Source organism: Triplophysa rosa, linkage group LG22, assembly GCF_024868665.1.
Source record: "Triplophysa rosa linkage group LG22, Trosa_1v2, whole genome shotgun sequence".
Classification (NCBI taxonomy): Eukaryota; Metazoa; Chordata; class Actinopteri; order Cypriniformes; family Nemacheilidae; genus Triplophysa; species Triplophysa rosa.
The window spans coordinates 16,493,427-16,506,747 of record NC_079911.1 but is presented as its reverse complement, the minus strand read 5'-3'; the positions used below and the strand labels follow the sequence as shown (position 1 = coordinate 16,506,747).

The window sequence follows — 13,321 nt, the reverse complement described above, 5'->3', positions numbered from 1 at the left end:
CTAAAAGAGTAAAATACATTTATGATAGGAGGAATCTAATAAGTTAGTATCTCCTAGTATCCAAATTATAGGCTAATTACCATAGCTATGAACTTTGAAGATACGTCAATTATATAACCTTTTTTCATTTTTACATGTTGAAATAAGGACCATTTAGAACGCACAGTGTATAGGTTTACACACATGCACATGCACACGCACATTCTTTAAATGCCTACATTTAGCAAGAAAGACAACCAGTTTAGTGTGATGCTACTTTTAAGATTTTATTTCAAGTCTTATTAAAATCACCAATGATTTTTGACAAACAAGTCTTAAGAGACCTTTTGAATCATCTTTCAGCTTATCAATGCATCATGGTTAATAATACTCTAAAAACACGGAATTCCTTTGTGTTCTAATATATTTGCTCCTCTATTATGTATTACAAATTCAAATTACATTCACAATATCTACAAATACAGTGTTTTTCCACCTCCTAGCAGAGTTTTGCAGAATGCTTGCAGTGATGTCCAAGTGCTTCAGTCTGTGATGGGTTTGAGTCATTTTCCTGGGGATCTCGTTTACTGTATGTGTGCGTCCATCAGAGTGTGTTCTGACAGTTCTGAGGGCCGGCGTCCTGCAGGTAACTCATGTGCCAGGGCACCGGGAGCGTCTGAAGTGGTTCCCCAAAACTGTCCACATAACTAGGGCCACAAGAGCCCCAAATTCCCGCCTGATAACCCCCAGCGTCACTCAGTCTCCCATACCTGGGTGGGCTTGCCGTATCGCTAGGAGGGGTCCGGCAGTGTCCGTTTGGGTAGAGCTGGCCGTCAGGAGAGAAACAGGGGTAGTGAGGGGACGGAGGACAAGCAGGGCCTGTATGTCTTTGAGTGTCCATGAAAACATGTTGTTCTGAAGACAGCCTGTGCAGGGGGGTTTGGATATGATGGGCGAGTGGCTGGTGCCAGGAGAGGAAGTTCTGGGTCTCCAGTCGGAAAGGGGGAGACGGTTCCGTCTCCGACCACAGGCCACCGGGCTGACACTCGAGGTGGCTGCAGGGTTTCATCACATCAGCTGGTGGGTTGTTGGTGAGGTAGACGGATAAAGCGGAGATTCGATTGATGGCTCTCTGGAGCGTGGCGATCTTGGACAGTCGTTTTCCGCTGAGGTCATGTTGTAATGCCACCCGGAGCGCGTTGAAGGCCTGGTTATAATCCAAGATGCGTTTCCTCTCTCTCACGTTGGCCGCCACCCTGCGGGCTTTGGAGCGCACCGGCCTGTTGCGCTTCTTGGCCTGGCGCTCCTCTGGCTCGCTTAGGGTGCTGCTGGGGTAACAACAGCCGGGGCTGCTGTCCAGCTCCTCGGGTTCTTGAAGACTCACCTCCAGTTCCTCCTCTGAGAACTCCGAACTGGTGAAGCTGCCTCTGCTCGCCATTGGAAAAGCTGCAGATCGTTTCACGTGTCATAGGTATCCCGCACCCCGCGTCCGTCTCCCAGTGCAGCGGTGAGAATCTAAACAGCACTTTCTCACACTCGTCTGACGACCTGTGATTACCTGTGATGCCTCTCAACAGGTCGAGCCGCTCTTTAAAGCACTTTGCTTAGCAGTCACATGGTACAGTCACCTATGAGAAATGCCGCTGTTTATGAGCACCCCAAGGCAAATTCACCTTCTCCCTCTTCAGACACGCCTTCTGCTGCAAGAGCCGTACAACCTCTTAAAGGCCATGAAATAGTGAGTACATTTCCCCCAAATTTCAAATGAAAATATTGTTTTTATTTGCATTTATGAGGTTTGCAGTTATTGAATAGTGCAAAGAAACCAGACCACTTTCTTAGAACTAATGTCACTTTTCTTTTTACTTTCCTACAGTAGGCACAGCAAACTAGTTCCATAGGTCATTTTCATTTAAGTGGATGTGAATGAAGTCAGGTGTCAAAGGTCATCATACAGTATTAACTATTTTCACTGGTCTCACAACCACAGGCTCCTTAATGTTTAAACGTATTGTTTTACCAATACCTCACCTTTTTTCTGAGATGTTCTGCCTAAAAACTGTGCATGTGCAAGTCAAATATGAAAAATCAGATGCAGTTCTATTTATTCATATAACTTTGGCTTAAAGGCTTCCAAACACTTTTTAGGTGCATGTAGAGTAATGCGTCAATGAAACCAAATCAAACACCCACTTGGTTATCAAAATAAATGAACGAATGAAATAATTTCTCCACTGATTTTAGATCATATAGTATAGTAGTGAAAGTTCTACTAGGATGGTTTGGTTCCTGTGTGTGATTAATCACACGGGGATCTCAATCTAAATTTGTCTGTTATTGCTCGTGACAAATTGTAGATTTATCAAATAACTAGTGTTTTGTGGATTTCCTCTCATAAGTGAACGAGGGGAAGCCAAGCGAGCCATTATTTTCATGTGTCCACAGATACCGTCATCAGTCTCCAGTGTGCGATCCTGGTGCTCGGCTGGTCCTCGTGGACATATAATTTGAGTGTCTTTGTAACAAATCATAAATCAAGCCAGAACACCACCCGAGGAAAAGAGAAGAAATGACTTGGACTTCAAAGCCAGCAAAAAGAGAGCAAGTATTTGACAATTATAACATTCAATAACTGCTGGCTTCACCAGTGGTTAGCAGTGGGGAATGCACATTTTTGGTTGGTTTGTTTATGACCGATTTCGTGATGGACAGGGTTGATGTTCTTTGTGATATCTGATCCATATCTCTGGATCTCTGTCCTTTCAATGCCCCCAGTCATCTGAATGTTTTCTGCTTCAAAAGAGTTTTTCTCAACTCTTAAAAGTCAGTGCTGAAGCATTAATGGCTGTTATTTTCTCAATCTTGTGTGCAAATGAGTGTGGTACAGTAGTATGTAGTATGTGTGTCTAAATAACCGATGAGCCTGTGTTATTGGTCTATGTTGGGCAGAGAGACACAGAGAATGAAAGGTCAGACCTCTTCCTCTTCTCTTTTATGGAGTCTGTCTAGGCTGATTGACGCCAAACCCTGAAACAATTACACAGCCGACAGTTGGAGAGTTCACAGCTAAAGTAAGAAGATTGATCTTTTTAATAACTTTTAATAATAAAAAAATTATGAAAATTTATTTTTCGTAAAAAAAATTGTATTTATTAGCTGATATGCTTCATTGATGTTTGCATTTATTTAAAGCAATACATTAAACATTTTTAAAGAAATAACTATTTCTATCTCCAACTTTAAGCTTTCTGTCATCATCTTTTCACCCTTATGTCATTCAAAACCTGTATGCGATTCTTTCTTCTGTGGAACCCAAAAAACATATTTTGAGAAATGTCTCTGTGGTTTTGTGTCCATACAATGGAGGTCAATGGAGTCCAAAGTTGTTTGGTTACCAACATTCTTAAAAAATATCTTTTGCATTCTGCAGAAAAAAAAGAATGAATCTCGGATAGGTAACACTTCAGCATCATGGAAAGTCATCAAAATAAACACTTTTACAGTCAAGTTCATTTGCGTTCAGTTCTGCAGTCTGTTTCCATTGAGTAACTGTGTCCAGGAAGACATCAGCCCTCTGATTTACAAGGGGTCCTTGAAAGATTTATGGCCTCCCTGAGAGAGCACGAAATCTGCACCTCGGACCGTCCAAATCTCTCCCTCCTTGACAGATGACAAGACAGTAGCAATTATCAGCCGCCAAGAATAAATCAAAGCCTTTACTTTGCGTCCTGTGACGCCCTTCAAGAAATAACCGTTTTCAAGCAGAGGGGAACCTGCCTAACCACACTTTCCTGAGATTTGTAAATCTCTGTCCCGAGCCGCGGTAATGAGTGGTTGTTACCCGTGTCTTATTAGAGGTCTGTAGAAAGCGTTATAGATATTTATTTCCTGAGGGACCGTAAGCATAATGAGTGAGCACAGCTCTCTGTCCACTAACCTTGGCTTTGCGCTGGTATGTTAATGCATGTTTTCGGCGCTTACTGAGGAATTTTCACATCTCTATAAAAGTTTGCTCACTCACAAAAGGATTTCCCCATTCCTTTTAACTAAAGAATAAACACTTTTTATTCAATAAAATAAATTTGCTGCATGCATCTCTGTGTTTCCCAAGATTTTATGTGGATCAATTGAAACATGATTAATTTTAGGCTGAGAAGGTGTTGGTTCAATAAAAATGTGCTTAGGGAAGGTATCTATTTGTTGTGGGTTTTTCTTTTTATTTACAGTATTTGTCTGTATTATTTCACTATGTTGTAGTTTTTACCATTTTTGTATGGTTTGCAATGTAGATGAATTGTGTTATTTCTTATAGTGGTATGACTACAAGATAGGGATAGTATATTGTTTTTCTGTTTGTTTTCGATTATACATAAAATGTGTATTTCAATTTTTAGTTTTTAAGATTAAGTGTGCAATTTCTGTTGCATAAGAGGCTTAAACAGAGCAAAATTTTATCTACATAAAATTCCTGTTGTCACTAAAAATTTATCTGGGATAAATAAAAAAATTGTAATCTTGTGTTTTGATCTGACATTATATCTAAAGTTTCTCTAGCTCATCTCTTGTAAGACTTACAACAAAACTAGAGAGTTGTACATATACTGTATAGATACTTATGTGTATCTAATGTCTATTTCATATTGCGTTTAGGTTATTCTGTGTGTGTTCAACATATGTTCTCTTTCTGGCTTTTGTTCTTTCTTGTATAGCTGCTTTTATGCAATGCAAATTGTAAAAGTGCCATAAAAATAAAACTGACTTGACATTCTAAAAGACATGTTCACTTAGCAGAAATATAACAAGATATAAGCTTTTTTATTCAAAGCAAAATCTAAAGCTGAATAATCCGTGCAAAATCCATAACACAGAATCATTTATTTGACTTCAAAATCTATAATTATTCATTTCCATTTTGCTTTGAATCAGGTCAGATGGTTAATACTGATATGCTGAAAACAAAGATATTCAGCATGTATCTGAACACAGGCCTTAAAGAGACCCATAAGAATAATTGTAAACTGACAGTGGGATGAGCTCAGGCTTCTTGTTAGCACTCCTGCATAGAGCGTTAATGAGAGCAATTCCTCAGGCTTGATGATGCCACTCGATGACATCACATTTCCCACTATCTCTGCCGAGGTGAGAGTTCTGTGAGTCACAAGCACAAAAAAGACTCGACATCCCAGTCGTGTTGTCACAGCCTGAGAACCCTTACTGTCTGTGTGCACAATGATTCAGGAATGTGTGCATAAAATATCCTACAACAAACATATTTAACAATTAGTGCACATTGTGTTAGGAGTCATCACGTCTGTGCAAGTATTAAATATGAGATGCCCTCAGGGAAATCCTGTTCACACGTATCTACTGATGGCATGAACAAGGCTTTACAAGAGTTTGTCATCGTGGTGAAGCTCTGACACATTTTTTGTTTGGTAGATACCCAACAAAAACAACACAATATAATGTGCTTGGCCGGTTATTCAAAACCATAACAGGACTTGATTTGATGTTCGTATACTCTTATGAATGATGTGTGCATGCTGAGAGTAAAAACGTCAACTTTCAATTTAGCAATATATTAAAATAATTATCTTACTTTAATATGCAGAGACTACTAGATATTTTGTGTCTTTGCAACTTGACAAAACTCTGAGACCACACAAAACTCTTGTAGATGTTATTATAACTCTTATTCTTCTCCATCAGAATACAGATCATTCACAGCCCGGAGGCTGGGATATGAAGCTGCTTAATGTAAACCTCTTGTTGTCCTTGTACTGTTTTATTAGGCATGTAATTGAATCCCTCTAATTGTGTATTATCTTGTCTCCCTATCCATACAGTCAAATTAAATGAAATATTCTTTTAGTTATAGAGTTTAATGTTCATCCTGTGGCTTGAGGTTAGCAATTATACAGGGTCGAGAGAGAGAGAGAGAGAGAGAGAGAGAGAGAGAAAGTATAAAGGTGTACATGTAGCGGTTCCCACGCCATTAAGAGAAACTGAACTAGCCTTTGAACTTCATTGCCCACCTTTCATGACTAGTTAGTTAGTTATTTTATTTTAGAATGAAGTGTTAATTTCTAGTATGTTCAATTTGTCCTTTGAAATGAATTTTCACTTTATGATTTTTCCCTTTATTTTTGTGTTCTGACTAGTTTGGTTTTAATTATTTAGCATATTTATTTTTTATTTTATTTTTTATATTTATTACAGTTAAAGGGTAATTTCATCCCAAAATCAAATTTGTGTGATTTTTTACTCACCCACTTGACGTTAAACATGTTTTGAGACCTCATGGCATCTTTGGAGCGCAAATAAAGATATTTAGGTTACATCCGAGAGATTTCCAGGCCTCCTCATAGACATAATGGTTATACTTGTTGTCAAGGTCCAGAAAAGTACTAAAGACGTCGTTAAATTGGTCTATCCGCTCATAGTGGCTCAATTGAATTTTTTTGAAGCGACGACAATACTTTATGTGCGAAAAACAAACCAAAATAACGACTTGAATCGATATATTCTCCTCTGTCTTGTCAGTCTATGGTGCGCGTTCACGAGAGCACTTCGACGCATGCGCATTTGGTGGGGGCAGACGCCGGCGTTCTTACTGACAACCCGGATGAGCACGAGAGGCCTGGAAATCTCTCGGACGTCACCTAAATATCTTTTTTTGTGCTCCATAGATGCCGGGAGGTCTCAAAACATGTTTAACGTCATGTGGGTGAGTAAAAAATCTCACAAATTTGATTTTGGGATGAACTTATCCTTTAAGCAAAATGCTTTTATTTTGTTTTGGTTAATGACAATAACACTGACTTGAGAACATTATTATCACTTATTATAAGTGTAATGTCTTTTTCTACTGACAATGTAGAGAATAGTTTCATGGTTCTGTTTGCAGTTTCCAAAATGACACTTTTAGTTACGCTTAAAGAGGAGATAAAGTGCATTCATTGATTGCTCTACGACTATGTGTACTGTATAACCGGTGTCTGTTCAAGATTTGTATGAAATTAGCGCCTTCTAGTGGTTAAACATTAATCATTATTTGACCCATTCTCATATTCTAGCTAATCTCCTATGTAGATCTATACACTCCACAATCCACTTTAGTTCTTATTGTTTGTGTATTGTATCAATTTATATATGTATATCAATTAAAGTAGCCAATTATGTTATAGCAGCAAGCCTCTCAATACTTTATAGGCTATATTGTCCTGCTGATAACATGCAAGTGTATTGTGCTTTCAGCAACCCCTTCCACCATTTATGATGTAAACAAGATCTGCTTCAAACTTTCTCCATGATTTAGGCTAGATGAGTGTCTGCGACTCTCTTCTGTGTTTGAAGAAACAAACACACGTTTTAATTCATTAATGATATGTATTTGCAAGAACCGACATGTTTTATTGATTACCTTTCTTGTCGTTTGGTCACGAGACTCTCAAGAACCAAATCAACCAATATCGTTCGACGTCATCGATGTCAAACCTGACGCAGTGCAAGTTTGAATTCGCAAAGGCGCGAATAACGGTAAGGATATGCGGTTGAAGGTAAACATTTCGCCTAAATAACGTACATTCCGTTTGTCTTTTGGAGCTGAACCACCGTCGGTAACTGCCTGATATGTTGTACGTACGGACTAGAGAAATTTGTGAGAATTTAATGTTTCTTGGTCAGACGCGTTTCAAACGACTCAAATATATAAAAGATTGTTTGAGTGAACAAACAATGGTGAATTAATGCTGCCTTCACGTGCTCTCTGAAATTCGATAATTCCCACTTTAACATTAATTTACCACAACCGAAAAAAATACCAGAAAACAAACGTTTTTTAATCCTCTTAAGGATCTGTCCTAACATGCAAATACAACAGAGGGCGCTGTAGTGTTTGTTAATGTTGAACTGAATCTGCTGAAGTCTCAAACACTGGCTGATCCCAGATCTGTTTCAGTCAAGTAGGAGTGCTTTTAATCATTAATGTTTTATTTTAAACTTGCAAACGACCTTCCAACTGAATAACGTTAGCGTGTTACAGTTTTGAAACCTTTCTTGAGTTGAGATACAGCCTATATGGATATAGTTTATAATGAAGTGGATGAATCCTATTTACGTCTTTTCCTAATATTTTTGCAACACATTTTGTTGTCATAATTTAGGGTTTTGATATTCTTGTCAGATATATTTAATTTGTTAAATATGCAAGGTTCTTCAAGTTGCCATTCAGCAAATGTAGAACTGTCTGCATGTTTATTTTGTGGCCTTGTAAACAGAACAATATGTTGTTTTTGTTTCCTCAGTCTTTGATGGGCCTTTAATGCATTTTGATTATGTACTATTTATTTTTCTCTTTTGAGTTAATTGTTTAGCTCTTTGTTCTCATTTGAAGTTAAGTCGTTTAATTCTGCAGCCTGTTTTAGTTCAGCTTCACCAGCAATAATGATTAACTTGTTTGGCATTGATAGATTGAGTGAAACATTTTCAAAACGTTCTTTTTTCAAATGTTTTTTTAATTAAAACTATAAATATGCTGTTCTAAGTGTGTTGAAGTATTTTTTCCCAAGTGGCTGTCATATTGTGTCTGTGCTAGCAGAAATCCTACTTTAATAGGCCTATTTAGTATTTTTTTGTTTTTTTCCCCTAGCATCATGCTCTGACAGATGGTGACCCTGATGACCCCTGAGACCTGCATGGCTCCAGACCAGAAACTCAATGGTACAGTAGGTACAGTAGCACTACTGTGTTTTTTGCATTTCATTTATTACATTCATATATTGCGATTTGCTGAAATACCACACTGGTTGGACTTGATAAGGTGTTAGTACAGTATACTGTATTTATTTAGTCTCTTAAAGCTGAACCCCACAGAATATGTGTTATTTCTGCGTCTTGAAATGTGCTTCCACGGATGACGACAGATTTGAGATGCCCCGCTGAAACCTTTCAGAGATCAAATATAATGGACTGAAATAAGCGCGAACAGATGGACTTGGATCTATTTTTGGGTGGTGATGCAAGAGATTCTGATGGGTGCAAGTTTGCGTTGCAATCTTGGGTACTTTCCATCTAATTTTAGAGTCTGGACAAGCTACTGTACAAGGACACACTTGAATGCTGTTTTTTGTAGTAAAGGCGTAAATGGGATCATTTTTAGTGATTAGTATACTACATAGAATCTGCACTGCACAAATGTAAGCTATAGGTAAGATGAAGTGGATTGTGTATTAGCTACTCAATCTGCCATGTTGCAGAAAATTACATATTGATCTGAGTAAGTTGTGTGTTGTGTCGAGACTCACCCTTGAGTACACATAATTTGTGGCAGAGATGTGAGGTGTGAGACGGAAATTAGTATAAATCTTTTAAAATAGATTTAAAATAGATTTTTTTCATTGTGTCTCATGTCTGTTTGGTAGAAAGTATTGGTAGATGGATAGACAGATCTCAGTTTTTCTGTTCTGAGAACCTCAATGGTGTTTTTGATTGCTGTCAAGGTTGTTACAGCTTTCCAGTGTCATGACTGCGTTTGTCCAGTAGGTGGAGCTGTGAGCTTACTGCCTATGTGGCATTAGGTTAAAAGTCTTAAAATAGTACCTGAAAATTAATGGAGATTTTGATTAAAGTCATTTTGTAAGAGTCAAAAGTGATCGTTTTAACTATACAGGAAACAGTTTAATGCTGATGTTTAGATAACATAAGTTTATTTTATTGAATGGATGGGAAATTATGGGAAACACAGAATCGCTACAGCTCAAACCTGTCAAAAGCATTTATATTATGCCTCATTACAACGATCACAGATTCACAGTTTTGAAAAAATATATATAGAGACTGATATTTTACTGATGTCTGGATTCTATCAACAAGAGTTTAGGAAAATATACATGGATAGTTCAATATATATGAATACATTCTCTTTTCATTCTCTTTATATTTGAAATTTTGGCTGAAAATGTCACATCCATAATGCTGGAATCGCCCCCTTCTTTTTTATGTTCTATTTGTAGCTCAGCAGATGTGGTCACTTTGAATAAAAGTGGTGTATTTCTTTTAAAAACAAAAGCATACGGGTTTGAAACGATATGATTGTGAATTAATTATTCTTGTTGCTATTTGTTTTGTTTTTGGGTGAAGTATTCCTTTAATACCAATGCAGAGTTTTTTGGGAAACCGCAATTCTTCCACAACCCTTTTTTACTGTATATTAGGCTTCAAGCAGCCAAAGACTTTGATTAGCAATTATAAATTACAGCATCTGTTCAAAGAACAGGTGCTCTCATCAGTGAGGCATGTAACATCAAACGCTCTCCTGACGGAAAATAGAAAAGTATTACCATAGTTTAGCAAATCATTCTGCTCCAGCACATCATGCGTCGGTCCTCTCCTCGTTGCGGTTGTGAAGTCTGTTGTCGGCAAGGCCCCGATCTTTCCCTCGTGAAAACGACAAAGCCCATTCGCCTTTTCCCCCTTCAAGTCCTTTACTTCAGACGAAAACTGACAGTATCTATCCTCCCCGGTCGTCCTTTTTGCTGACCTTTCCTGTCTGTTTTTCTCTGCCCAGGCAGGAGTGATGTAGCCACTGAGTATACGGGCCAGTATGACTAAGACAGAACAAGATTACCTGTGACATGGGTGGCAAACTGAGGCACCGGAGTGTTTTCTTTCAGAGGCGCGAGCACGCTGCAGTGCATTGTGGGGGAAGAGTCAAGGCATGTTTCATTGAGCTGCCTCATTCGTCCAGAAATGACCGATATGTGGTCTCTCGCTCTCTGTCAGCAAGCTTGACGCCGCTTTTGTAATAAATTCACTGCATTAGATAATACATTTCAAGACAATTACTGTCAGACTGTGAGCAATGTTTCTTTTTACTATGCGTATGGGTTTTTTTTGTAGGGGCTTTTTGTTATCGCATATATATTTGTATAGAATAGAATGGAATGAGCTTTATTGGCCAAGTATGTTTCCACATACAAGGAATTTGTTATAGTGACAGAAGCTCCACAGTGCAACAAAAAGACAGCATCAGGACAGAACACATAAAAGAAAACATATACGAAACATGTCTGATGGTCTGAAAATATGTTGTTTTCTTTACTTTGAACCATTTGATGTGGCCTTGAGAATTACTCTATTCCTCACACAAAGTCCTTTCACCTCTTGTGTTGAGATTGATCTTATGTATTTCAGGGTCAACATCCCTCTTGTGTCTAAAAAAGAGACCATCTAGAGAACGCTCACAAAGCCAAAGGGTTAAATGAAGGGAGCTTTTTTTGTTGCACGCCCGGAGGGAAAGCCACAGATTTTCCCTCCATTTTCTTCCGCGCTGCGTGGCTAACAAAAGAGGTATTGGATATCGGGTTTGTTGTCATTTGAAAGAGATGACCTTGCCTTAGCGTCTTATAACGGGTCGTACTGTTTCGCCACAGAGGCACTCATCTGGATGCCTCGCCTCGGCGGGGCGACCTGCAGAAATACCTCCATAATGATGGAAGCGGTGATTGTTCACAAACAATCGACTGGAAGGCAATCCAACTGATAAGAGGAGACGGCTTTAGCAAGGAGATGGGTTATGAACATGGCAATGAGAGGTGCTAGATCTGAAATAGGAAAAGGCAGAGGCTATATAACCTGTAATCCCGGAGACAGCCCAAAGCCCTCGCAGTCAATGAGAACGGCAATCACTGATGGATCACCTTACTGACCTGCCAGTCACGGCATAAATGGGTGCAGTGATATTTCTCTCGGAGGTTTGTGTAAAGTTAAATGCGGGTTGCTTGTCACATAGTGGCTTATAAAGCGAGCTGAAAAGACAAAGGTCGTGGGTTCAGCGGTTGGAAAGGGCGACCTAAAAAAATGTGTTCTATCGACATAGCGTTTCAGAGAAGCAGTTAGTGAGCATTTACCCTTGTGTACAGTGGGTCAGGAAGGGGGATGTGAATATAGATCTGTGCATCAGACACAGTGCCTTTTTATCCTTTTTAGCAAAAAATCCTTTTTAGCCTTTTTATGCTAAAGTGTGTTTGTGAGGGATGCATTTGTGAGATGGAAATGTGCTGACACTAGGTTTCGCGTTTATGCGAATTCAAAGTGATAGTGCACCCAAAAATGAAAATTCTGTCATTATTTACTCACCCTCTTGTCATTTAAGCCTGTATGACAAGCTCTGCAGAACACAAAAGAAGGTATTTTGAAAAAAGTTGGTAACACCCATTCACTTCTATTGTGTGGACACAAACCAATGTAAGTCAATGGATACCATCGCTGTTCGGTTTCACAATTTTCTTCAAAATATTTTCTTCTGTGTTTTGCGGAAGAAAGAAAGTCATACAGGTTTGAAATGACGAGAGGGTAAGTAAACGATGACAGAATTTTCATTTTTGGGTGAACTGTCACTTTAAGAGGGTGTGCTGAAATCTGATTTGGAAAAATTTTGCAACTCTGTCTGAAAGATAATTGATGTAATGTTGATTAAATGTTATATTGGTTATTCTTAAAATTGATTCAAGATTAAATAAATTATCTTTGCTATCTGGGTTATGATAATCTGAAGTTAATGATTTCAGAATAATAATAAAAAATGACTTTTTAAAAAAAGATGTACTCATTCCTAGAGGTTTTTCCAGGGATGAAACAGAATACTGCCTTTATGATAATTTATTTTTCGCAGTCTTAATAGTTCCTTGAAAGGTGCAGTAAATTGATATTTAGTAGTGAGACCAATTGACCACTGTGAGTGTATGAATCAGTAAGGCTGAGTTGAACATCCCTCCTGGCTTTCCACCAAGCGCTGACAATATTTCATTTTAAAAACACCTTTGCAGGCAGGTAATTAAGTGTTCTACTCAACTCCTCGCGCAGATACGGGCCTGTAAATGACTTGAGTTGAGTTTGGACAGGAATTTAATTGATTGAATGAAACGCAGTACTCTCTGTCACTCCTGGAGACACCACTTGAATGAAGTGTCTTGGCGTTTGGTATATGGGAACAAAAAGCCCATGATGGAGAACTGTGACAATTAGTATGAATTTATAATGCAAAGACCAAAACTATGCCACTTTGAAGAAGGCCCCTTTTAATGCGAGGATACAAAAAGCTTACAGTATAACCTAGATAAACTCACAACATTCAAGGATTCAATATCCTTATTTAAAGCAATAGATATGCTTTTAAAAATGAAGTATTTGGTCACTTTCAAATGGTCAGGCTCTATAAACCTATATCTAGTCTAACCTATTGTCTACAAGTTGTGTATTATATATATATATTTGTTTCTTAAAAGTAATTTCCAATTACTTATTAGGCCTTTTAGTTCAATTTCAGGTCAGTCATTTGGTT

The 13,321-nt window shown here is 38.3% G+C and overlaps 1 protein-coding gene across 1 annotated transcript; it reads right to left on the bottom strand.

The window, feature by feature from the left end:
* Positions 1-258: 258 nt before the first annotated feature.
* On the bottom strand, positions 259-1,650 carry bhlha9 (basic helix-loop-helix family, member a9). Its single transcript, XM_057321792.1, has one exon. The coding sequence runs from the start codon at positions 1,415-1,417 to the stop codon at positions 584-586; it is 834 nt and encodes a 277-aa protein (XP_057177775.1). The 5' UTR covers positions 1,418-1,650; the 3' UTR covers positions 259-583.
* Between the last annotated feature and the right edge of the window lie 11,671 nt (positions 1,651-13,321).